The sequence below is a fragment of the Lissotriton helveticus genome, chromosome 4_1, assembly GCF_964261635.1.
Source record: "Lissotriton helveticus chromosome 4_1, aLisHel1.1, whole genome shotgun sequence".
In the NCBI taxonomy this organism is placed as follows: domain Eukaryota; kingdom Metazoa; phylum Chordata; class Amphibia; order Caudata; family Salamandridae; genus Lissotriton; species Lissotriton helveticus.
Window position 1 is genome coordinate 1,434,047,361 of NC_136063.1, and position 27,511 is coordinate 1,434,074,871.

The 27,511-nt window shown below is 46.0% G+C and overlaps 1 protein-coding gene across 4 annotated transcripts in view; it reads left to right on the forward strand.

Annotated features, from left to right (window-relative positions):
- The window catches only part of KDM1B (lysine demethylase 1B), a 631,262-nt gene that overhangs the window by 579,919 nt on the left and 23,832 nt on the right, over positions 1-27,511 (forward strand). For all 4 annotated transcript variants that reach the window (XM_078687981.1, XM_078687979.1, XM_078687980.1 and 1 more), the window contains one exon: positions 12,808-12,960. In XM_078687981.1, the coding sequence (XP_078544107.1) occupies positions 12,808-12,960 (153 nt within the window). The remainder of the gene's footprint in view (positions 1-12,807; positions 12,961-27,511) is intronic.

Sequence of the window (27,511 nt, forward strand, 5' to 3'; positions counted from 1 at the left end):
AGCTTCGGTGGGTGACCTTGGGCAATATGATTGCCAAAAGAGACATTGCGCAACTGTGGGGCGCTCAGGGCCCGCCCGGGATTCGGAAATGGAAACAAAACATGGACTGGTGCATGTTCAGAGAAAAAACTGTATATATTTCTCGAGGTACCCCCCGAAAATGGGGGAAGATATGGACTCAATGGAACACTTATCGTGGTGATATATGTGCCCCTCCTCTTCCTGACCCAGATGTTGCACCCACGTCCCCGTAACCCGAGGGTTCCTTCACATTCTATTGTATACTGGTTGCAATTTGTCTCTTCTGCCCCCCCTCCCCCCCCCCTGTGTGATTCTTTCTCGATGGACCAAATGCTCATGGTATTGCCCTTCCCGCTCCAACGCCATGCACTGCAACGTTGTGTATACTGATGTCTCTTTCTCTCTTCTTGCAAGTTGTTTGTGTTTGTGTTATAAAATCAATAAAAAGTTTTCAAAAAAAAAAAAATAAGGCAACGGGGCGACGGAGCTCACTCGAGGTGCGCCCGTTTACATCGCCGCCGTAGCCACGCCCCCCATGATGCATTTTTAAATTATTTTCATAACTGAACAGATCAGTATCTATTAGTATTCATTCAGCACATGGATTCCCAAGCTGTGTAAAAGCCACAGAAAACTCATATCCAACCATATGGCTATTTGTGTATTACTTGTAAAGTATTTATTCAGTTTAACATACTGTGCCTCGTGGCCCATGTCTAGCTACCTATTTGGTCACAATCCATCTTATTCTATAGCTTAGTTAAAGCCCAAGACTCCCTTAATTGGAGCAGTGTCCTCACCAATTGTGATCAGAATAGTTTCAATGGTCAACCCCCGAATGGTCCAAGCCTCTCCAGCACATTTGACTTCTTCTCTAGATTGCCTTATTTGTTTGCAGGTCATAGTGCATTTATTTGCAATTACTTTATCTTTTGCATCTGAAGCAGTTCCAATATGTACACCAGTGGATCACCTAGAAAATCTAAAATTCATATTGCCCTGCACAGGCTTCCAAAACAGAGTCAATATGCATACTGTTGGATTACTGAAAAACACATATTGAAAGTTGCAGCTAATGTAAGTGTTCATCCTAATGATTGATCACCTTTTTTAGGAAAGCATTGTATTGTGGTGGAGCATTCAGATAGCATGTACACTTATGGCATCTGCCATGTCACTTAGCTAGTAACGCTCGCTTCTCACCTTCCCACTTTGCTATCTTTGGCGACTATACCAGCCCTGAAAATAGTAAGTAAGCTGCTAAGAGATTCCATTTTTAGAGTACCAGCATTTTATTGGTGTTTAGAGCAGGTTATCTTTTATTTGGTGTCCTGCTTCACAAAATTATCACTTATTTTGTACTTCTCTGAATCATAAATTAAAGCATAATTTGAAGTTTAAAATAATTGCCTTTGAGTGTTGTCATTTGTCAATCTGGCATTCATGCACCACTTAAGATTTGACCAGTTAGTTATATTGCCCTTGCTCCCCATGATCTGCTATCTGAGGAGTTGATGTGTCTTGTAGAGCTGCTAAAACTTCTAGTAGCAGACTGAAATCCTGTCTGGAAGCTGGCAATCTTGTGACTGTACAGTCTGCAAGACAGATAAGTTAACTACTGTGTCTACCGTTCCAGTGTTGTACAAGTGTAGCTGCAACTGAGATTTTTACCATACTTTTCCTCCTTAACTTATCTCTTATTTGCATTTTTAACAGTAGATTATTTGAGCAGATTGATTTCTAACAAATTCAAGTCCTGTTGAAGATACTTAAATACCTGGATGTTAATAATCTTGTGTTCCTATGAAAATCTACACCTGCAACAGTTTGGCAAAATAATAGGAAGCCTAGCCATGTACCCCCTGAGGCTTGCTTTGAATCAGGGTCCAAGGGTAATTAGAGGTTACCCAACATCAATTTTGACAGTTTGTATTGTTTATCACTGGTTGACCTCCATTTGATTGATCCATTGATCCCATTTACCACTTGATTGGCTCGTGCTGTCCCAGGTTTACTGAAGGCGGTGAAGCACATTAGAGACACAGAATGTAATTTAGTCAATAGTAACCTCCAGTAAAGTTATTATCCAGTCATTTTTGTAACTTTAGAATAGACAAAGACTTTAATACACATATGATTAATATGCTACAAATAAATGGAGGCTACACAGTGAAAACCAGGACTCCCTAGCACTTTGGTTGCCCCAGATCTGACCCCAAACAGTAATAAAGGTCTCAAATACTAAGTGATGGAGTTAAATTTACATTGGAGCCTATGACCAATATTAGTGTGGGAAAGATGTTTGTAAAGATTCTCCGGGGCTCTGAGGTGCAACCAAGGTTGAATCTAACAATCCTCTTCAGGATTTTGGGACTAAAATAAAGTAGCAGTTTTAGAGATGCACTTCAAGGCTACAGTTATGATCCTGACATTTTGGTTGCAGTGTTTTGCTTTTGATGTGTTTTAGTGGACTTTCAATTAGGTCTTCTTGTGCATTGATTTGGTTTTGATGCACCTGCTATGAACCTTTGCACAGAGCCACCTAATGAACCACAAACTGCCTGCCCATAGACTATCATAACTGTGAGGACAACAGCTTCAATCTTTAACCACAAGGACAACTTCAGTCTTGGCGAGTGTTGCTTGAGGACATTTTTATCCAGGTCTCAAAGGCAACCACAGAGATTCCTAAAACAGCAGGCTCTACTTCATGTCTACCAGGAGAACAACCTAGATGTTATTAATTTAAGAGTGAACCCCAAGCCTCCTCATAAAGTATGTGAGAGGACACAGGTGGTTAAAAAAAGGGCCCTTAGACATTCTACAAATAATCTCCAATTGTAATCTCTCTCCCTAGATTCATATGGTCACATTACTACCAACTGAGCTCTGGCAGTTAAGTAGAAACTAATCCATTGGAGACCCTTGCTGCAGATTTGGACCTGGTCCGCCCACCTTTGTGGGGTCCACACTATGTAGAAGCTACATATAAATATATCTGGGGATAGCAATAACCTCAGGCCATACTGATTGACCTCCCTCCAAAGTTTTGTTATCTTCTTGGAGAAAGTCTTCCAACTGACAAACTGCTGCCTTTGCCAACACTTTTACTATGAAGTTTTGAAGTATTGGTCTGAGTGTTCTATGGCGCTTTTTCAGCAGTGTTGTGACCACACCATGCTTTATTTCCATTAACACCACCCCTTTAGCCAATGATGTATTTACAGTGATAGAGATATAACTCCTGATTATTTCATCCTCTTTTGTCATAGACAGAGGTGCACAAGAATCTCTAGGTGTTTGTTTTAAAGAAAAATATTACAGCAAAACAGACCAATAAAATAAAAAAACATAAAAGCTGGCAGGCTTAACACAGAGAGAAAATAGCAGTAGTCTGATAATATAACAAAGGTACAGTTAGTGGCAATATTAACCTCACCACGCCCAACAAAGGGAGAGCAGCATCATAGTAAAAAGACAAAGGAGTCCACAGGAATGAGATGTACAAAATAGAGAAGTAAACGGGTAAAACCACCATCCTGAGACACCTTATATGCACAGACCCCTGGTTCCCTCATTCAAAAGAAGGTGGGAGAAGCAAAGACATGAAAGAGAGGAAAAGCCTACTGAGGCGAGCCAGCCGGGCCGCTAGAAGGGGAGCTATCGACCAGCATCCTGCCCCCACAATCTATCCACAGGCAAGCCAACAAAATGGCATTCCATGCTGGGAAAATGTAAACTTTCCAAATCCCCCAAATTTTTTCTCGGTGAATCGCTTCCCATTTACAGTCTGCCGACCTCGTCAACTCTAATCACTAGCTGTAAGAGCCTGAACAGACTTTCAACACAGTCAATGACCTGCAGGCAAGCATTAAAGCCAGATCTAGAAACCTATTAGTAGCCTTTATAGGTGCTGAGTGTTCATGAAGGCCTAGCAAGGATAAAGAAGGTCTCAGAGGAAATTCTCTGTGCATCCCGCACAAACCACCTGGAGGACAACTGTCCAATAGGTTAGTAAGATTGGGCAGGATCCAGACCATGATGAAGAAATCCATGTCCTCAATGTTTCACTAGGGACACTCTGAGGCTTCAGCAGGGAACATAACATGTATATGTTTGGGAATCAGATAGGCCTGATGTAGATAAAAGAACTGGATAAGTTTAGAGCGGGAATTTCTAGACACTTTAGCACTGAATTCCAGGATCCTCCTCCACAAGGAATCAGTGAGAGGCGACTACAGGTCTTTCTCCCAACGTAACCAGATAGCCAGGGTGTCCCCTCTTGCTAAGCCCTATACAGTAACGTGACCACTTTTGTTCGACCCGTATAAAGAAGAGATGACGCAGGCGGACGTGTTCCAGGGGCTCCGCAACACCCGCACCCCAACACTCCCGTATTTTGCATGTCAAGGCACCATGGTGGTGAGATTGGCACACCAGGATATCTTAAGTTTCTTAGAGGGCAGAAAAAGGACACAATTCCCTGATTAAATAGATCACCCATGACATCAATCCCCATCGCCGGCCACTCACAGAAACCTGGCCACCCTCCCGGGCAACTTCACTGCCAGATCACAAAAAGACAAAGCTCACAGGAGTATGGGTTTGGTGTACAAGTCTGCCATAAGGCAGGAGCCCAAACATACCATGCAGTCCTAATGAAGATATTTGAGGTCCGTACTCTGGAAGCAAGAGTAGGCTGCAGAGGGAAGCTCGGCAGGCAATCCCTGGAAGGAGAGCCACACTCAGCAGCACATACACCATCCCATAAAAAGGCCTGCCAACGTGCCACACACTGGAGCTGTGCCGCTAGGTAATACAGTTCCAAGTCGGTTCCAGCGCGACCTCCCTTGGCTACAGGCAGCCGCAACTACCAGAGGACTACATGACGATGCAAGGTGCCCCAATAAAGTGAAAGAAGCAAGCCATCAATCTACTGAAAGAATTGTTGGGACAATTCCAACAGAAGTGGTGCACACAAATAGAGAAGTTGCAGCAATATAATCATTTTGGAAACTGCCACTGACCGACAGAGACAATGCAGTCCAGAAGGCAAGGGAGCAACGCACCCCAGTCAACACATGCCCAATATTCTGTTCATACAAATAATCCAGGAAGCGGTAAACAGTCACTCTCAGGTATCGAACGGTATCGCACTCCCATCTCAATGTCGGAGGCCTGGGGAAGGGACCACGGGCAGGGGCATCCCCTCTGAAGGGATAAACACATGACTTGGCCCAATTGACCTTGAGTCCTGAGTGCGCCCCATAGTCCGAATGAGCCGCTACGACCGCTAGGAGGTCGACATCTTTCCCCTTAAGATACAACAATACATTGTCGTCATATAGAGAGAGGAAAGTACAGTTAGAGGCAATGTACAGGCCCTGATATTGAAGTCCCAGGCAAACCATGCAGGCAAAGGGCTCCATAGTCAATGCAAATAATAGAGGTGATAGGGGGCAACCCTGTTGAGTACCCCTCTCCACCTCAAAGGCCTTCAAGATCAAAGGACTGGTATGGATCCTAGCAAGAGAGCCACAATAAAGAAGCTTTGTCCATTGACAAAGTGCTCACCCAAACCCATGCCAAGCATCTTAGCAATACAGGAAGCCCCAGCGTAGCAAGTCAAAAGCCTGCTGAATGTTGACCAAGATGACCAGAGTCTCCGGTGGGAGGTACTCCTGACCTTCTAAGTCTAGAAACAATTGCTGGATGTGAGAAAGTACCATCTTTCTTGCATGGTATGCCCCCACTGTTTGCTGAATTGCTGATGTACTTTGACTGAGTGTGCCCTGGGCTCCTGCAGATCAGGTACTCAGGACCTGTGTTACTTCCTTAAAACTGTATTGAAACCTAAACCCAATTGGCATCTCTGGCCACATGTCAGCCCCTGGTAAATGGTACCCAAGTGCCCAGGGCACTGTGACAAGAGAAGGCCCCTAAGGGCTGCTGCACTTATTGTGCAACCCTTAGAGTCCCTGTACCCTGACACACACACTGCATTTGCAGGCTGAGTGTCTTGGTGCAGAACAAACTACAGAGTTGACATGGCACCCATTCTTGTGTGCCATGCCCACAACACACTGCCCTGGCATACCTCAGTCAGCTCTCTAGCTGAGTGCCCTATGCCAGTGGTGCGGGTACAAGGGCATGAGCCCTGTACCCCTACAGTACCCAGGTCCATTCCTGGGAACTGTAAGTGCAGTGCTGCCATTAAGAGTATATGGTCCTGGGAAGTCGACATCACGAACTCCACAGCACCATGATGGCTACACAGAAGACTGAGAAGTTTGGTATCAAACTTCTCAACACATTAAACCCACACTGATGCCATTGTGGGGTTAAATGTAAAGTGTACGCCAGAGGGCAACTTAGAGTTCAAACACCAACAACCACTGGTGCCAGCCAGGAACCGCGAATCCAGCACACTCTGCACCCACCGAGCCCGGCCTGTGCCTGAGTGAACAAAGATCCTGAGGACGTCCGACGTCCTCCCTCCTCCCGGCAACTGTGACCACGATTCCAGCACCCAAGGACCCTCCTCGACGCTCCTGACAACGCCTGTAGCCTCACAACAAGGGACCCCGCCAACTGCGACCATCTGAGGGTACGATTTCCCGACACCTAAAGACACCCCTGCACCCGGGCCCCACGGCCCCCTGTGCCCAACTCCTGGGTGTCTACCAATCCTACAACTTCCAAACTTGCCTTCCGAAGTGGTGGTCGCACCTGAAGAATCTCCGTCCCCGAGCTTGCAGCCTTCGTTCATCTTGCAGCTTTCCCATTGAAATACATTGGGTGCCCGAAGGCCCAAAAGCACCTGCCACCCAGCTGCCCGAGTACCCCTGGAAGTGCAGCAACTGTCCTATCCTACTTCCCCTGTGTAAGTGACCAGGAGCTCAGCTCCCACAGCCGCCTGGCCTGCCTGCTAGCAGCCACCAACCAAAAGCCCTCCATAGGATAACATTGGGCCTACTCACTCTGCACCCGGCTGCCCCTTTGCCACTGAGGGTGTAACGAATGTACCTACCTGACCCTGGGAGACCGCTGAGTCTTACCCCAGAACCTTAACTCTGCCAGTCGAGTACTTAGCCAAAGACCGATAACCTGATTTTCTCCATAGGGTAACATTGGATGGTTTTCACTTGGAAATTCTTCTAGGTGTCGAGTTTTGCAACTTTGAAATATTCCTTAAAAATCATCCGATCAACGAAAACGAAATTACTCACCTGCTATCAGGAGAGATACTAGTGCTGGATCTTTGTGCCAAGCACTGACCTTCAAAAGTAATTACAACTGTGATTTTCCGATAACCTGATTTCCTCCCATAGGATAACAGTGTCGATTTTCAAAACATACAAATATTCCTTAAAAATCGCCTGTGTAATAAAAACGATTTCTTTCAACTGTTTACAGGAAATGCACAAGGGCTGAATCCAGGATCCAGCCCTGAGTAAGGAAAACATTCGTAAAGTGATTTTATTGCATTTACTTAAAACCTCCCATTGAGTCAATGTTATGATTGTGTTTAATTTGTGTTGCATATTGCAACTACTGTATTTAGTGCATTCTAAAGTCTATTGCTATTTGAAAGTATTCAATTGCAACATCTAGTTTGAGAAAGTATTTTATACCTACTTGTGGTTCAAAATAAAACAACGATATATTTTTATATACAAAACAATTGGCCTAGAGTTCAGTTCTCGAGTGTGTGAGACCATTTGCTGACTGAGTGTGTACAATAAATGCTTTACACTGCCCTCTGATACTGCCTTACTGCTCGACCAAGCTACCACTTTAGAGAGTAAGGTTATATCTAACTTTAGCCTCTGCCATACCTCTGGCGATTGTGGACTCTGTGCACACTGTACCTTACTTTGGTGCAGTATATACAGAGCCACTTTCTTACACCGGATATTAGGTATAGTCCTACGTGAGGAAATTAGACCTGTTTGACCCGTTGGACTAAAGAGCACATATGAGGGCGTAACCGAGTGGCCTTGATTATACTTAAAATTTGGTCATCTGTTTTACGCATAGAGAGAGGGCAGTAAGAATCAAAAAAGGGCAGTCCTTCTGGTTTTTTTGGAGTGATACAATGGCTGCTTCCTACAGCGAGGTCAGGAGCTGACCACTCTGCAAAGAGTCATTGAAAAGCAGCACCAGACTAGTAACAAGGTCTAACTTGTAAGCCATGTAAAATTCCATTGGAGACCCATCAAGACCAGGCACCTTACCCTTCACCATCTCTTTAATTGCGCCCTATGTTTCCTGCTCGGTAACACCCACACCCAGTTGATCTGCCGCCGCCTACTAAAGGGACACTGGAGAAGCATCCGCAATATAGCCCATCATACCCACCTCATCACTCGCCACAGGAGTACAGTTCCCGATAATGTTGCAGAAAAACTGCATTGATTTCCTCCTGCCTGAAGACATTACACCTTGATGGACCACGTAACTGAAGTATAAAATTACCGCCCCCAGCATCCCGCAACAGCCAAGCCAGTATCCTGTCTGATTTATCCTGCTCTGCATGTGCCCTAGGCGTATATGCCTTATAATCAAAGCAGCAAAGGCGTTCCACAAGCTCAAACAGCCGCTCCCGCTCCTTCAGCAGACGGTCCCATACCATCTGGGGTCTCCTCCAGCCCATCCCGAAGGCCATCTAGCACCGCCTCCTGCCATTGAATATCAGAAAGGGGTTAAGTATGAACCCCCACTTTAAAAGAAATACAATACCCCCAAATCACCACCTTCACAACCTCCCATTCCACCCCCACCGACGAGGCAGAACCAGCATCATCAGTCCAGTACCAAGAAATGTGCTCCCCCAATAAATCCTGGAAGGCCTGATGTTCTAAAAGAGGTGGATCAAAGTGCCAGGCAGGTACACTAGGCCTGGAGGTGGACCTTTGAAACGTGCCCAGCATGTGAGCTTGGTCAGAATATGTTTTCACCAAATATTCCAGTCCCACCACTCTGTCATAAAGCCCCCTAAATATATAAAGCCTGTCAAGGCGAACCTCAAGATCATATAGTCTAGACCGGTAGGAGTATGCATGAGCTCCCGGGTGACGAACCAGCCAAAAGTCCACTAAGTCCCACTGTCCAGAACATAAACGTGCCACCGCTACCAGCCTGCCCGCAGGCGCACCCCGAAAGGGCGGATGTGAGCGAACCGTACTTAAATCCTCTACACAGTTCCCACCTCACACCCTCCACTAGGGGAACATTATAGAGAGCAGTGGAGCGAAGCTGGTAAGAAACGTTGACTGATCCATATTTGGCATATAAATATTTAAGAGAGCAACATGTCTACCATTCAGACACCCCGATACCAGGACATAACGACCCTCCGGGTCTGTAACTACTGTATGCATGTGGACCTGGACCCCATGTCTAATCCAAAAAAGAGCACCGCGAAAAGGAAGAATAAGAAGTAGCATAGAGCTGGCACATCCAGCGTCTCTGAAGAGTGCGACCCTCAGTCTCTGTAAGGTAGGTCTCCTGAAGGAACGCAACATGGACCCCAAGCCATTGCAGGTAGGACAAGACATTATAGTGTGCTGTGTGCCTACGCCTGCTGAAAGAGATGATCCATGTCCCTAAAATGCAGGAAGCAGGCCACCACAGGACACAGGGGTGTCCCGGGGCGAGGCTCCCGCGCCAGCACCCGGTGCATACATTCTAAGGCATAAAAGTTGGAGAGATCTTCAGGGGCCACAACCTCCTAGAGCCAGGTGTCAAGGAAAGCCAGCAGAGAATGCCCCTCAGCATGTTCAGGAAGCCCCACAATGCACATGTTATTATGCCTAGCCCGACCTTCCTGGTCATCCCAGCGACCCACCAATCACTTATTCTGTGCCTTTAGAGCAGAGATATGATGATCCGGTAACATCCGCTGGAGCCAGGATCTGCATCTCGGTTTCCAGATCAGTAACCTATTCCAAAACCTTCACTGATTACTCACGGATCAGACCCAACTCAACTGAAAGGGAGTTGGTTTTCCTAAGCATCAACCAGAAGCTTGTCAAATTTGTCGTTAATGTATGCCATCTCTCCACCGCCAGTGCCCGGCTTGATCCCCTCCAGGGGGGCGTTCGTGGCTGCGTAATCCTTAGAACATTGGGTGCGCCCCATGCTGGCACCAAGAGAGGGCACATAACCCCAGGAAGCGCAAAGAGGTGAGACTCAGGAAGAATCTCCAACTTCCCCGTCTGCACAAAAGGTAGCAAATCAACAAAAGACTGGGAAACCGAAATGGAGGGCAGAAGAGTACAGAATCAGTCAAGCAAGGCGGTCGCTCCACAAGTCAACACACCACTCAAGGCAGGCAAGGGATGACTGCAGACACTTGCAGGGTCCACCTCTATAGACTCCGCAGCATGCGCTGGCCCCACGTCAAAAGCACATCATAGGGCCTAGTCTTACCCAGTTCAACTCACCACCAATGGCCAATAGGGAGCTGCACAGCACTGGAGTACCGAGGCTCAAGGGGCAGTGGGGTGATGGGGCCAACAAATCCACAGGCCTCCGCCAGCAGAAATAACACAAGGTGCTCAAGTCCACAAAAGCACCTAGTCTTAGTAAGGAGCAGCACTGAAAATGGCATTGGGAAGCCAGGCGGGCCGTAAATCTGTACCTGGGTATAAAATTGTAGAACGGGTCACAGGCAGCTCCGAGGTCTGCTGGCCCCCACGGGTATGCACAGAAGGAAGGGCGCCTCATGCCTGCAGGAATTCACCGCTGCGGACAAGAACAGAGAACCCTCCGCGATCAGCGGGGAGATGCCATTTTAATGAAGGTGAAACCCGGAAGTTTCAACTGCCCCACAGCCAATTTCCACACCACCCAGAGCACCTAAGTCGAGTCTCTGAGGTCCCTCAAACAGCAGAGCCACCACAAATCTGTGTTGAAGCAGAGCAGGGAGGCAACGGCTGCTGTGCGAAGCTGGAGAGCTCACTGGTGGCGGGAGCTCCATTGCTCGCTTTCCTCTGGGCATGGCAGCTGGCTATACCCCCAGAAATCTCTCGATGGGTATGATGGCTTTGTTTCTTTGAAGGTGGTCTGCAGAGGTGAGGATAAATGCGTACAAAGCAGACGATCAAATGTACGGGATAAGACAGCAGCAATATGTAGGGTGAAGAGGCTCTCGAAGAGAGAGTTCAAAGGGTGAGGGAAAGGCTGCATAGTGAATGAGGAGAAGCTGCACAGAGAATATGGGAACAAATAGCACAGGATGAGTGTGAGACATTGCAAATGGTAAGGGAGATGGAAAGCAGAGGGTGGTGATAGATGAAGTAGAAAAGGGTTGTGTAGGTTTAGAATACAGGATGAGAGGAGAGATTGATTGTAAGTTATTATTATTAAATTATTACTAAAGTAAAATGGGAGCTGAAGAGTAAAGTTTAAGAGAGATACTGGGGATATTTAAACATTAAAATGATTTCTTACTCCCTCTATTCAAAAGCTTTGTTTTGCCTGAGCAGCCCACATTTATGAAGTTTCTCTGATCTAAGTCAGTATCTTCAGTGAGCGTGCACCTCCTCAAACAGCAGCAGCCATTTATGTTCCTTGTAGGATTGATAGACTTTCTCAAAGCCCTCTGATCAGTACACATTTAGAGCATGTAGAGCACTTTTTTCCCAAACAAATGTTCAACACCTTAAACAAAGACCTATAATAAAAAGTATTTTTTTTTTTATTTAGTTGCTTCATACAACATAGTCAAAACAATATTTATTTCTGATTACCCACAATATGTAACTTTCACCATCTAATTTATGGGGAGAACCTTAATAACACATTTACAGACTGTTTAGTTATTCCTTCAGGCTTGTTCCTCGGATGAATCTCCTGACTACCATACTGACAAATATGCAAGTCATTAAAAAGTGTACAAGTATGCCTGTATAACATATATACATGTCTTAGGCATAATATGCAGATGTCAAGGGAAGTGCCATTTAAGTTTTTGCACCAGGGCTATACAAAGTTTAAAGTGTGTTGTTGAGGACTGCCATCATCTCCTTGTGTTTGTTTTGTTTGCACTAAGTTGGCAGGATATGCCCAGATGTGGGTTCCTTGGTCACTTTGCTTCTAGATTCAAGCTAGCTTGGCTGATGAGGGGTGTTGCCCCGAAACCGGTCCCAGGATGCGTGTTTCCAGTCCAGGGAAGACCTGGCTAGGCTGTTCGAGCTGGACTGTTCCCATGAGGAACAGGGTCAAGGCTGATTTGCATATGGCTGGGTCTCAACTGGGGTAGCAGAGTGAGCTAAAGAACGATGATAGATTAAACCCAGATCTGTGACTGGGGTGAGTGTCTGAATTTCAGTACTCCGTCTATCATCTCCTTGTTTTTGCAGAGGACTGTACTGACTCCCTGGCAGTCAACAGGTTAATAGGGAATGATTATGAAGGGTTTAACATAGAAGAACAGGACCAATTATTCACTTCCAATGTTGATGTTTAACCATGCTTTTTGTCTCTACACCTATAAATATCAGATATTTTCCTTCACTTTGCCTTAGTGTCTAGTGCATTTTACTTCAGCTGGTTGTTTGTAGCCATTATTGGCACAGCCAGTTTTAAAGTTTCTCATCCCATATTTGAGGAGCACTATAAGTGGAGCTGCATTTGCCATTCATATATTTATTTTCAAATCGGATTTCAGAATCTGAATATATTGAACCTTCCCAGGTTTCTAACCCCTACATCAATGGCAATACAAGTAGCCCTTTTTGTGGCAACAGTATACCGTAATATATTTATTTTATCATGCAGGAAGTTCCAGACCCAACCAAGTATTTTGTCACCAGATGGAGCAAAGATCCCTGGGCACAGATGGCATATAGTTTTGTTAAGACTGGTGGAAGTGGAGAAGCATATGATATTCTCGCTGAGGATGTGCAAGGGAAAATATTTTTCGCTGGTGAGGTATGTCAGCTACATTTTACATTGTATTTGGTTATTTTATGTTTAATGCAGATACAAACATTACTTACCTTCGGTAACAATATTTCTGGTGGAGACTACCTGCAGATTCCTCACCTACTGAATACTTCTCCAGGTGCTAGACTAGTCTGGAAAATCTTCTCTGTAGCTCTTCCCTGATGTTGAGGCTACCAGGCTCCATTCGAGGCCAGAAGTGATGTTCCTGTGATGTCACCAATCCCATAAAGTGTTCTCACCATTGTGCCATCATCACTTTCTCATCATCAGTTGTAGGGCACAACAGAAAAACCTTTTGGAACATTATTATATGTTTTCGGATGGAATCATCCATCAAAAACTGGGAGGGGAGAGGGATGGGTGAGGATTCTGCAGGAAGAGTATCCACCAGAAATATTGTTACTGAAGGTAAATAACGTTTTCTTCTTATGGATACTTGTAGGAAAGTAGGATCTGCTTTCATGGTTGCCCCCCTGGTGTCAGTATGTTTTTACTGTAGTTTGCTGGACCCTGCTAATCCGGACCCCAGCATCAGTGCTCTCTCTCCCAAACTGGCTTTGGTAGGTACTTTGGTACCTCCACAATTGGCTACTAGTGTACCCTTATAAGTGCCTAGTATATGGTACTAAAGAACCCAGGAATTAGGTACACCAGGGGTCTCCCATGGGCTGCAGCATGTATTGTGCCACGTATGGGAGTCCGCTCAAACTCTGACTACAGGCCTGCCATTGCAGCCTGTGTGAAATGGTGATTGCACCTCTCCCGACAGATGTAAGTTTCCTCAACTATAAGTCACCCCTATGGTAGGCCCTTCAGTCCTGAGGGCATGGTGCTTGGTTATACGTGTGAGGATGTCCCTGCATGAGCAGGGCACCCGTATAAACCCTGTAGTCGATTTTCCAGGCTGTGTAAGTGCGGAAAGCCTTTTTAAGACATATAGTGGACCTCAGTCATTAAAAGATGTCTAACTATATAATGGCTGCGCTGAACCTGGTCATGTTTGGTGTCAAACATGTTAGAATTATACCCCAACACTGATTCCAGTGTTGGAGGTATGAACTCATGTACTTGGGAGCTACTTAGAGAAGCCCTATGTACTCTTGGTTACAGCCTTTTAGGGTCTGCCAGCAAGCTAGTGCTGCTGCGGACTACAGACACTGTTCTGCTCTCCTACTGAGCTGAGCTTGGGCAGGGGAAGGTAGAACAACAGGTTATCCAGAATTGGGGTATCTTTCATAGATTCACATGCTTGAATCATTCCCCGTCGTCGTGATGGGAGCCCCACAGTAAAATAATCAAGCAGTGTTTAACAAATTTCATAGACTATAATGGCCCTAAGCCATCTTATTACTAGCCTATCTATGTTGATTTTAAAAAAGGACATCCTGTTGGAACACAGCCAATCAGCTGTCCACACCCACTAGAACACTCCCAGCAGAGGCAGATTTCCTCAGAATTTCAGCGCACGTCTTGTGGAAGGGAGTCTCCTTGAATGCTACTCAGTTTTTTTCCCCCTCAACTTCTGCAATGTCTTCAATCTGGACATCATGTCTGACAAGAGGGTTCTTTTCCGCCCATGTAAAACCTGTGGGAAGACAAGAGTCCATGTGGATGATCCACATAAAGAGTTCATGTATTGCCGCCACCCAAAGCATAAGGTGAGGAAATGCAAGATTGCCACACCTTTTCATTTAAAACCCTCAAGAAAAGCGAGGGAAAGTTATTGCTGTGGCTTCAAACCACTAAGCACCAGACAATTTCATCTAATGAGGGGAGTGAGAAATCCTCCACATCTCATAATAGGGCCAGATCTAAGGACAGTTCCTCAGGAGAAGGTAGGAAACATCATAAACCTTCCTCCAGGTGCTCTAAAGGTAGGAAACATCATAAACCTTCCTCCACGTACTCTAAAAAGGAAAAAGGAGCTAAGCACTCCTCAGAGCCGATGTTGTCTGTTCCCTCCACGGCATCTAGAAAGTACAAAGTTCACCCAAGAGCCTCCTCTTCAGATCGTGTGGGGTAAAAATCTCACAAGAAACCATCAACAACGACGTTTCCTCACTTGTCGACGACAATGCGTATAACATCGTCGGCGCAGTCGGCAACTGTGACTGTGATGGCAATCTTGGCTCCTGTGTCGTTTATAAGTGTCTCGCTCTCCAAAAGCCCATCGACATCGAAGGCTCCAAAGTCGTCGAAGACTGTCAATGCTCTCCCGTGGACGAAGGTTCCGTCGGCGAAGATCCAGTTGATGACTGATTAGTCAACGAATGTCCTGCCAAGTCCCAATGTTTCTTATCTCATTTTTTTCTTAATAAAAAAGAAATCAGGGGAATGGAGACCAATATTGAACCTCGGGAACCTCAACAAGTTTCTCAGGAAACTAACTTTCAGGATGGTAATACTCCCCAAGATTCTAGGTTGTCTCAACGGTTGAGACTTAATTACCTCGATCGACTTGGAGGATGCATATTTTCATATCCCTATCCATCCAAAGCATTGGAAATTCTTAAGATTCATGATAGCTGGTACCCACTACCAATACAAAGTACTTCCGTTTGGCCTCAAATCAGCGCCAAGGATCTTTACCAAGTTCTTGGCACCTGTAGCAGCAGCCCTGCGATTTTAAGGTCTCCAGGTATTTCCATACATGAACGACTGTCTGCTCAAGGCACCAACAGTACAAAAGGCCAGTCAACCTACAAACACCTGCCTTCAGTTGTTCTGGACTCTAGGACTCACAGTGAACAAAGAAAAGTCTTTATTCCTTCCCCATCAAGCCATATCTTTTCTGGGAGCGACCATAGATACCATACAGTGCAAAGTCTTCCTATCACACAAAAGGCAAATACAATTGCAAAGACTGGCGAAGAGCATATCTGAAAGAGATACATTAGTGATAGATTCCTTACCTTAGAATATCCCCAGGCATCAGACTGGATCCAAAAAGTTTTTTCGTCAGCAGTATCCCTGCGCGTCGGTAGGCGTCGTCGGTAGGCTCTGCGTATGACGCTGGCGTCGTAGTCGCCGAGATGACGTTGTTGGAGCTACTTAGTCGCACCCACACGCGCTGACGTCCGTTCTGTTCACGACTTTCCGCTCCAGGAACGCAGAGCCATGCAAGATACTGACCACTTGTGCATTGAAACTAGGGCCTGAAAGGGATGACCTTAACCCTAGAAATCAATTCGCAGATGGGGAGGATGGGTGAGGCGGTAAGGAATCTATCACTAACTAATGTCTCCTACAAATGTATCGTTGCACAAGTAAGTAACTTGTGCATCAAGAAAAGAGTCTGTTTCAGTATGAACATGCAAATCGCTCCTAGGAATCTGTTCTTCAGCAATAGATCTAGTGCCACTGGCCAGAATGAGGATGAGGCCTTTTCTAATCTCTTAAAGGGCTTAACTTTCCTCCAGACTATCGCAGATATCATACTGACAACGGACGCCTCGATGGACGGCTGGGGAGGCCATCTGCAAGAGTTACGGATACAGGGCAAATGGTCCTTTGCGCAGAAACATCAGCACATCAAAAGGCTAGAGCTCAAACCCATTTTCCTATCTCTCCAGGCTTTCTTGCAAAGGATAGCAGGTTCCTCAGTGCTGGGTTGGACGGACAATACGACCAGCATGTACTACATCAACAAGCAAGGGGGAACCAAATCCATCACGCTATCACAGGAGCTATGGGATTGGACGACCCAACACGGATCTGGCTCAGAGCCGAACATGTCCGAGGTCTACACTGGCGGAAACGTTAAGCCGAACGCAGTACAGTTGTCACGAATGGGAGCTGTTCCAGCTCTACAAGGTGTTTCGGAGATGGGGAAAACCAGCTTTAGACCTCTTCGCAGCTAGAAAGAACGCCAAATACCAGTACTATGCCAGCTGGTTCCCTCCGCCAGGGTTTAGGGGGAATGCCATTTTAAAGGGATTATCCGGGAAAAATGCTTACGGTTTCCCCCCCATCCCATTAATTCACAGGGTACTGGCCAAGATGAAGATGGCAGGCTGTTGTTTGATCCTAATAGTGTCACGATGACCCAGGCAGCACTGGGTCCCAAAGCTTCACTTGCTGTCGGAATCGAGGCCCATATACCTACAACCATCTCCATCTCTTCTGACCAGGGATAAGGCCCAAGTATGTCACCTAGACCCTGAGTCTCTTCATTGTCTAAGAATGGCTCCTGAATTCCTAGAGTTCAAGGACTTTGATATCTCTCAGAAGTGCAGAGATATTATTGCAAAATCCAGGACCGACAGCACTAACTAGACGTACCACCTTAAATAGAAGCAGTTCTGCTTCTGGTGCCAAAGAAACAACTTGCACCTGCTTCAAGCGCCTCCGGAACAGATTTTGGCATATCTCCTCTCTTTGGCAAAGTCAGATCTCTCTTTTCTTTGGTGAAGGATCACCTTGCTGCGATTTCCCGTTACAGGAGTTCCCCTCAGGTTTCCACTCTCTGTCCTTCTAGTGTTATAAAGCAATTCTTGAGCAGCATCTTCTGCGCCTTTCCTCTGGTGCTTGCATCCCCTCCGGGGCAGTCTTTGGAACCAATTCACATAGCAGAGCTAAAGTTTCTCACCTGGAGGGTAGCCCTCCTACTGGCTCTCACTTCGGTGCAGAGGGTTAGCGAAATTCAAGCTTTTACAGTCAAAGAACCATTTCTTCATTTCACTGATAACTATGTAACTCTGTGAACGAACCTGACTTTTATTCCAAAAGTTCAGCCGCAAATCTACCTCAACAAACCAGTAACACTTCAGTCTTTTTTCCCAAATCCATCTAGTCTAGCAGAGCAAGCGTTACACACGCTGGATTTTAAAAGATGTTTATAATTCTATGTGTATAAGACTAAGGACAGAAGAAAGGCTGATCAGCTACGGGTGGCTTACAGACAGAGCAGAGAAGGAACAGAACAGAAGATCACTGTCGCCAGATGGGTCTCTTCGGCAATACAATTCTGCCATGACAAGGCTAACAAGTCCTTAACAAGGAGAACCAAAGCACACTCCACCAGGGCAGTTTCCACATCAGCAGCTCTGTTTGCTGGGGTGACACTAGAAAAAAGTTACCCTGATGCGACATGGAAAAGTGCCCACACTTTTACGCTGCATAACTGTTCTGCAATCAATGCAGCGTGAAGATGCAGCTGTGGGTCAATCGGTACTGCGTCATCTCTTCAATTAAGGTGGGCCTCTTTTCTGGTAAAAGAGGAATTTTATATTTTATTAAAGTTGCATGGCTTTGCTTACTATCTTTTGCTAGCGCTAATTTTTGGATAACTCTAGAATTAAAGAGTAACTTAATTGTTCTATTGTCTGTTTTACGAAACAATTCATTGGATGCATCCTGAACATAGTGGAATGTAAAGTCTTCATGTTTTTATTTCTAGACATGTTTTAAATATGTCTAGGATTGGAAGGCTAGGTGCATACATATAAATGCCTCTGTTATATTGGAATGACTTGTTGAATTTATGAATTGCATGTCTCCTTCCTTCTACTACCAACAGTACGATTTTTGTGTGCTGCTTGCTGTTCTAATTCAAGCATGTGAATCTATGAAAGATACCACAATACTGGATAAGAAAATAAGTTACATACCTGTAACTGTGTGTATCCAGTATTGGTATCTTTTATAGATTCACATGCAACCTACCCTCCTCCCCGTAGAGGTTTCTCTCTTTAGTTAATGGGATTCTTACTTCCCACCCGTGCTTAGAAAATCTGATGGAATCTGCCTCTGCTGGGAGTGTCAGCTGACAGCTGATTGGCTGTGTTCCAAAATTAGGTCCTTTTTTAAAAAAGGACATATATAGGGTAGTAATGAGATGGCTTAGGGCCATTATAGCCAATGAGATTTGTTAAACACTGCTTGATTATTTTACCGTTGGACTCCCATCTTGACGACAAGGAATGATTCAAGCATGCAAATCTATGAACAATATCAATACAGGATAACCGCAGTTGCAGGTAAGTAACTTATTTTCTATCCTGTCACAGAGAGGTGTAACCACATCCCAGACAGGACTTAGTGTATTGGGCTGGGGTGGGGATGCTTTCCAGCACCACCAGACTGCATCAAACTGCACATTTGGTGCCCTCCTTGCATACACCGGTTTGAGCCAGCTCATAAACCCTTGATTCACGCTCTGGCACAAAACTAGACAAATGAGAGGGCAGTATCCTCCGCTCTGTCTGGCTCCTCCTCTGGGAGGGGTCTCGAGTTGTTCTGACCCTTTCCTTGGGTATTAAAGGGCTCCCCCGTAGGTGGTTCCTTAGATTCGTTGTGGAACAAAACTCCCATCTGAAAGCAAGACACTCTTCGACTATCTGGACATTTGGACTCGTCTGGCTTTTCGCCTGGAACCGAGACTGCATCAACGAAGACTTCTGCTGCTCCTGGTCTCGCTACTCTGCAAGTATTCTACCTCGTCTGTGTCTGTGCTTCCAGAAGACCTGTGGGTATCAAGGACTTCCGAAGAATTCTTGCTTGAAGTGAAGGAGTCACTTCCCTGCATCTGCAGGCACTGCAATGAAGCTGACCGGTCTGCTCCTCCTGTTGTCCTATGGACTTCCCGAGGCCCAGCAACACAGGTAGTGGTTCTGCAGCTCCCTAGAGGTCTGACCTGTCTTCTCAGCAATTTTGAGGACTGTATCCCTCATCGGGCCGCTGAAACCAAACCGCTGTGCACAGCGTCAACTTACCATTGCCAGTGTTTTTTGGTTCTGCACTACAGAGAGCTTTGGGTTGCAAGAAGCTCCAGTCTGCAGCACCTCATCTTCCGAAGATCAGCGTCCTCACTTCATCCTCTCCATTGTGGGCCTCCATCTTTAGTGAGCTGCCTAAGGTCCTATGGCAACTCCTGTGCCTTCGGCCTGAGGGTCCTCCTAACGGTCTTCTCTTGCTTCAGTGGGCTCTCCTGTTTGCTCTGGGCCTGGTCTGACTCTCTTGCACTTAGTGAGTCCTTTGGACCATGCTGGCATCTTTTCACTCTCCACGCCAGTTGCGGCTACCAAGGCTTGTTGGTGCTCTCGCCAGGCACTGACCCCCTAGATACCGAAATCCAACGTGGGACATCTCTTGCACTGCTCCTGGTCTTCTTCAGCGTTGCCTGGTCCTCACAGCGGCAGCGACACAGTCACCAACGTCTCTCTGAACCTCCCTGTATCGGTGGGCATTGTGCTTCCGTGCCTCCTGGTCCCTTCCTAGTGGTATAGACTCTGTTCCCTCTGCTTGTAGATACTTCACTTCAAGAATCCACCCTTGGATTCCACCGGACTCCTTCACAGTCTTCTCCAGAGTCATCTTCTTCAAATTCTCCCATTGTCATCTACGGCAGGTTCCAATGTCACTTCACCCCTTATGCACCTGGCTTTCCTGGTGCAGGTAACCTGGTTCCTGGGGCATCCACGGGTGGGGTGGCTCTCCAACCTTCTGTCTTCCAAAGAGTTTCTTCAGGGTCCTCCTGAAAGGGTCCTTCGTCTTGAAAACTGCAATCTCGACTTCTCCGTTAACTTCCATTGGGCACGGGGCTGTTTCCTCTCTGCACACAGCCTCCGTTGGGTCCCTGGGTGCTTACCTTGGGTAGTTCATTTTTTCCCCAGCTCCTCTGAGTCTTCTTGTCCAAGTCCCGTTCTTCTTTGCAGTTCGCACTCCACTTTCTTAATATATGGGTTGGTCTCCTCCTGGAAACCAGTGACTATTGGTGATACCTACCTGATTATTTTGAAGTATTCTTGTGTGTATTGTTAATATCTGAGGGTTGGAAATATACCAATGTGTTAGTGCTTGTGTTGTGTAATAAATAGACTTATTTTTATAAAGCACTGTTTTAGTTTTTTTCATCGAATCCACACTGTCAATTAAATGTGGTAAAACATGCTGCCTGACACACCTTCAGGATAAGCAACCACTTTTAAAACTTCCTGTAGTTATCAAAGACCACTAAAATCACTATAAGGGTTGCCAGGATTAGTGCAAGGTGCATCACTTGAATAAGTGTCCAACATATATACTAAGGCAACATCCTACACCGATCTGCCTAAAATCATCTTGCGAGCCACAGTTTGGGAAACAATGTGGTGGAATATTAAGGTCAGTGAATATCAGGAAATCAAATGTATACCCAAAGAAGGATTTGTTACAGGCAATTAATTCTGAGTCAACCAAAAATCAGGCATCAGTTGACTTAATTTCTTTAGCACTGAATTTTATTCAAGATTTGTCAACAATTTCTCGATTATTGCTGCACCTCTTCGAAATCTCTTGTGGAAGGCCATTAAGTATGTATGGATGTATGAGCAAGAAATAGCTTTTGTGCTTTTGAAACAATAAATAATGTAACACATCACTTTTCAGACTTTATCCACACCGAGCTAAAAACATTGTGGTAGTAGTCGCTAGTTGCTCGGGTTTAGTTGCAGTTCTTAGCCAGCGCATTGTTGGGAAAGAACAGACGTTCGAAATTACTTGCAGATCACTCACTCAAGCAGAGGCCAGATATTCCATCATAGAAAAGCCATTAGACTCTGCTTATAGTGTGGAACACTTTGAGTGTTGTGTTGGGTGAAGAGCTTTGTGATGAGAACAGATCACAAACCGCTAATTGCATTATTGAATGGCTATGGCACATGGAGAGCATCTATCAGATCCGTTAGAATTTTGTTTAAATTACATTAATATCATTTTGAGGTGTCGTATATTCCTGATAATGTAAATGTTAGTGTGGATTGCCTATTTAAATAACTAGTTGTAGGTAGTAGTGTTAAATAATGTCAACCTGTAGAAGAATGTGTTGTTGTCATGACTGAATATTTTTTTTTGCCATTGGGGAACAACAGTTTCAGAGGAAGAAGGTCATGACTTGTGATACCGTTTTTAAAGGGGTTATTATATTATCCCAGTAAGTCCTGGGCAAAGGGTAAGCAGTTATTTCCAGAGCTTCAGGTTTTTTGGAAGGTTAGGGAGATGATCTTAATTATCAGCAAATCTGATAGAAACCTTTTAGCCGCAGATTCCTTACCTTTTGAATTTCCCCAGGCATCAGACTAGATCCTGAAGTTTTTTTGTTAGCAGTACCCCTGCACATGCGCTGAGGTCAGTTTTTTTCTTTTTCTTATCCTGCCTGCCAGCGCTGATTCAGAGAAGATCTACCACTCTGTGGTTTTTGACAGTCTTTTTGTCAATATTTTGTCAACTGTTTTTGAGGTTTATCTCCTGGTGTGTCGAGGATGTCTTCACACAAGTTGGGTTTTCAGCTCTTCGGTGCCGGTCACCGACCATGTTGGTGACAAACCTACACCTTGTCTTTCTGTGGTGCCTGGAGCGTGACCATTATAGCAAGTCATGCTCTTATTGCAGGGTCATTGCCCCAAGGCTTTGAGGGAGTGGTCCCTGAAGCTGCTGGTAGCCTGGCATGTGACTCTGCAGAAGTCGAGATCACGTTGAGGGGAATGTCTGCAGATCGTTCATGGAGCCTGAAGTCCTCCTCCTCCGTTTCAAAGTCCTTAGGACACTCCGGTAGGAGGCATAAAAATAAGAGCAAGAAGTCAAAGTGCTCTTCTACTTCTCCTTGTCCGTCTCTCAACGACAAGAGGTGGCCTCTGCATTCTAAGCATCATTCCCCGTAACCTGTGCCAGGGCCGACTCCACGCCTCCCTGATTTTCCAAAGGCTGGAGCGACCCCCGCTCAACTGAAGGAGTTGTAAGAAGCCATTCCACATATATTTGGGCAGCCTGACCCCGTTGACGCACCTTCAGAACCACCGGGGTTCGAAGGGGCCCCATCTGGTTCTTTGCCAGTGGGATCCCAGGAATCCATTCCTCTTGACCTTCCCCAGTGCCAATCCCGATGCCTTTGCTCACAGCACCATCACAATTGTCATCCCCAACTCCGACACAGAGCTTGATGAGCGTTACATGACGCCAACAGGAGCCTTGACTCCTAGATCAGAACCTCAGTCTTATTCTTAGGGGCTAGGCCTTGGGGAAGACTAGGAGGGGTCACTGGACTCTTTAGAATACCAGCCCTTTGGGGAAAAACAAAGTATGGACTGGTGTGAGGAACTGGGTGATGCCAGCAGCCTTGATACTTCTCCAGATGCTGTTCTGCTTTCTCCCCCTAACGTGTTATGGAAGGAGGAAGCTTCCTACCAATGGTGATGCAGAGTGCGGTTGTGGTCCTTGACCTTCAGCTACCCTATTTTGCTGTGAAGACTAATGTCTTGAATGAGGGGCTACAACCAGGAGTCTCCACGTTGGAACCCCTACTCACATTCAGTGATGCCCTCACTGACATCTTTGTGGGTACCTGGTCCAAACCCAGCACAGGGGCTCCTGTGAATGGGACGATTGCCTGCCGCCATTGCCCCAACCTGGGTACCCAAACTTCCACACTCAACAGCCTACCCCTAAGAGCTTGGTGGCTCAAGCCTCCACCTCCCTGGGAGCTTCCCTACCGCTCCTCTGGATAGGAAACCCAAGAGGCTGTATTCATTCCGGAAGATGATGTTTTTTTCTGCCAGCCTGCCAGCCTGCCAGCCTGCCATTGTGGTCCGTGAACACTGCATTCCTTTTTGACTGTTATTCCCACACTTAGTCTGATATGGTTGTGCATGTGCTGTTACAGGTCCCGGAGGGGACCCAGGCAGTACTCTTTCAAGCTGTCACCGATGGGAGAGGTGTGGCAAAGTTCACTATTTGATGCAGACTTCACCCAAGCTTCTGAGCATGGCCATCAATTCTCCCATCAGGCGGCCCCATCAGGAAGGTCTTCTATCGCAGCAACAGGATAGGGTTCTCAACTTGAACTAGTCCACTCTCCACCATTTTGCATGGAGATTGAGCAGCGACAGTTGACAGCTTTTGACCTTCCTTCCAAAGTCTATAATGTCATCTTGGCAGCAAAGCTTCCCTCCATTAATACGGTGTATGCCTACCGTTGGAAGAAAAGTGTGGCATGGTGTGCAGAAAAATTAGGTAATCCCCTTAATGCCCATCTTTTGGAAGTTCTGCTTTTCATTCTTTCGCTTGCCCTGCAAGGCTCTGCTCTGGGCACTCTTAAGGGATATCTGTCTGTCATTTCTGCTTTCTTGCAGTTGCCTGATAACCTCTTTGTTCTGATAGATACATCTGCCGTGTGGATTCGTCACCTTGTGAATATCCCCTTGCGTCAGCAACATTCGAAAATTCTTTTTGTAGCTTTGCGCCGACGTGGACTTGGACGTCATAGAGACACGGCATCGCCGGCGTGATGACATCAGTTCCCTTTTTTCCACGTCGTCGACGCTAACGGTTTCGGGATACTCAGTAGCTTTTGGTAACTCTTTTTTTTCTTCGTTTCTTTATTCTCTTGCCTCTTTGTCTCCCTATAATGTCGACAAAGAAGACTGGGTTTAAGCCCTGCAGGGAATGCGGGAAAATGATGTCCGTTACGGACCCACACCAGGACTGTATTTGGTGTTTAAGTTCCGACCACGACGTAGATGGATGTTCGTCGTGCCAAAAAATGAACCCAAAGGCCCTGTGAGAGAGGGAGACCAAACTTCTTGTGGCGAAGCTGAAAGCCGATAATGGAAAGAAATCTTCAAGATCCCGCTCGAGGAAGTCGAGGTCAAAATCTAGATCAAGATCTCGAGAGGCATCGGCTTCGAAGTCTTCGTCGGATCATGCTTCGAGGTCGCATAAAAAGCACAAGAAAAGGAGGCATGAGTCTCGACGTCATTCGGGTGAGAAGTCGGGTTGAAGTCGAGATCGCCCAAGAAGATTAGATCGAAGGTGATCCCACCGCAAGAGGCTTCGGATCAGGAAGGTGAGGCCTCGACTTCGGAGTCACAAGTTCAATCTCCGACTCCGGTTTCCAATCCGACTCCGACGCCGTCTCCGGCTCAAGAAGAGGTGGAGGAAGTTCCTAATGAGGAAGAAGAATCGGCGCCTGTTGAAGAGCCGAATTCGAATCTGCCTCGAGATCAGCCTGAGGGTGATCATCCACCTTTTCCTGCACCAGGTCAGGATCCATCAGCGTTCCTGAATGCTATGTATGAGGAATTCTCGAGATCATGGTACCCCTCTGGCGCACCCTCGGGTCCCATGTGTCCAATGGCTTTTAATTTGGGTGTTCCACACTCTTATGCCCCGGCACCTTTCGTGCCGTATATGCCAGCCCCGACGCCGCTGTGGCAGTACCCGGCTCGACGACTTCGGTACCGGCGTCGCCCGCTCCAAGCAGGTCTTTGGAACATCCATCTAAGCCTTCGGATTCTGTACCGACGTCGTCTCTGGCTCCGTCGGAGTCGGTGGTGGATCCGACTGCGATCTGTGTGAAAGAGAGATCCAGGAGGGAAGCACAACGCCTCCTGGAGGAACGGAGGTATTGCGAGTCTCACCCAGACTTGGAAGAAGGTGAACTGGTTGAGGATTGTTTCGAAGAGCTGGCTGATGCTAGTGGCCTTGATTTTTCCCCAGAGTGGGAAGTGCCATCAGGTCCAGATACGCCTTCAAAAGATGTCCAACCTTATCACGTGGTAATGGGGAAGGCAGCAGGACTTTTAGGTTTGACATTACCAACTGTTAAGTTTAAGTCGAATCTGCTTACAGAAGTACTCCATTCACCTAGCTCAGCTGTGGAACCGTTACTCCCATTTAATGAGGCATTGACTGAACCTATTATAGAGGTATGGAAAAAGCCTCTTTCTGCTCCTGCTGTCTCAAAAAGTGTGGCGAGGGGATATAGGGTGGCTCCCGAAGACCCTGCCTTTTTGTCATCTCACCCTTCTGCGCTGTCGGCTTTTCTCTGTTTGCCTGATCAGCCATCTCTTTTCAAATCTCCTGTAGTTTTAAGGTTTTTAAAGGGTCTCACAAATAAGTTCCCTCCTGTTCCTTTTATTGTGCCTCAGTGGGACTTAAATCTTGTCTTGACCTTTTTGATGGGTGCTCCTTTTGACACACAACAGTTCTGGGTGGACAAGCAACTCTTTGTGGGATATGTTGGTGCAAAGAAAGGTCGGGCGGTGCTGAAGCGGTTCATTTCCAAATGGGTAGTGCTCTGCATCAAAATCTGCTATGCAATAGCCAAGAAGCAACCTCCTGACGGCTTGCGAGCTCATTCTACGAGAGCTAAGGCTGCAACCACTGCGTTAGCTTGTGAAGTTCTGGTACTGGAAATCTGTCCGGCCACAACGTTTATCAAATACTACTGCCTGGACAGTCAGGTCCGTAAGGATGGGCACTTTGCCCGTTCGGTCATGCACGACTTTCTCATTTGAAATTAATTTGCAGACCCTCCTCCAGGTGTGGTATTGCTTGGGTATCTATTCAAAAGATATGAAATCTACAGCAGGAAGTCTCTATCAAATGAACAAGTTACTTACCTTCAGTAATGCCTGATCTGGTAGAGATTATATCTAGCTGCAGATTCCTTACTGACCCACCCATCCTCCCTATTCTGTGAACTGATTTCTAGGGACAGGGATAACCCTTTTTCAGGGCTCTAGTTTTGTGGCAGCAGTGGTCAGTTTTCTTCATGGCTTCACACTTCTGGCGTGAAACCTCATGAAAAGAGATAACGCAGTGCGCCTGGGTGCAACCTATATAGATCGCAATTCACTTCTGGGGCAGAGGCCGACCGTTTCGGAGCTGAACAACACCACCTTTCAGAATGCAGGGGTACTGCTCACGAAAAATCTTATGGGTCCAGGGAAATTCAAAAGGTAAGGAATCTGTGGCTAGATATAGTCTCTACCAGATAAGGTGTTACCAAAGTTAGGTTACTTGTTCCTTTGTGACGAAGGGGGAATGTTTTGTACCTCCAGACTCCATTCCCAAGAAAACTATTAGTATTCTTCATGTAGGGCACCAGGGTGCAACAGCAGAATTCAAGATGTGTATGCGGAGTTGTGAACACTACCGCATCTCTAGCAAGTTGCTGAATCCATGTTGCACAGGGTTTCCCAAAATGTGGGTCGCCACCCACTGGTGGTTTGTGAGCCGATTTTTGGTCGGTTGTATAAGACTAAGCAATAGATGAATATGCCTTTAAATTCTCTATTTATCTCGTCACATTTACTGCTATTCAAAGTCAGAAGTTGAATGTCAGGGCATGTTGGTATTGGTGTTTACAAACTCCTCTCACTTTGCAGTCAGAAAAAGAAATGTAACATGAATTATGTGACAATCTTGCTGGAGTACAGAGGGTGTGAAAGGAAAGCCTGTAGGATGTCATTTTTGTAACACAAACTGTAAATACCTGTAAATGAACTGTACACAGTCAGCAGCTAGTAAATTGTATTTTATTTTATATTTTGCATGTGTTGCTCACAAAGATTTAAATAAGATCTAAACAAATGAAGACACTTTACTAGGTTGTGCACAAATGATAAATAATCATTGAAACCAGATCCACACACATTATCATTTGTCTGCAATATAGTTTTGCCAGTAAAACTTTCTGTGCAAATTTGCTGGCCATTTTAATGGAAAATGTGCTGTTTGTAAATGACAGAGCACTACCACACGGTGCTTTTGTAGTTAC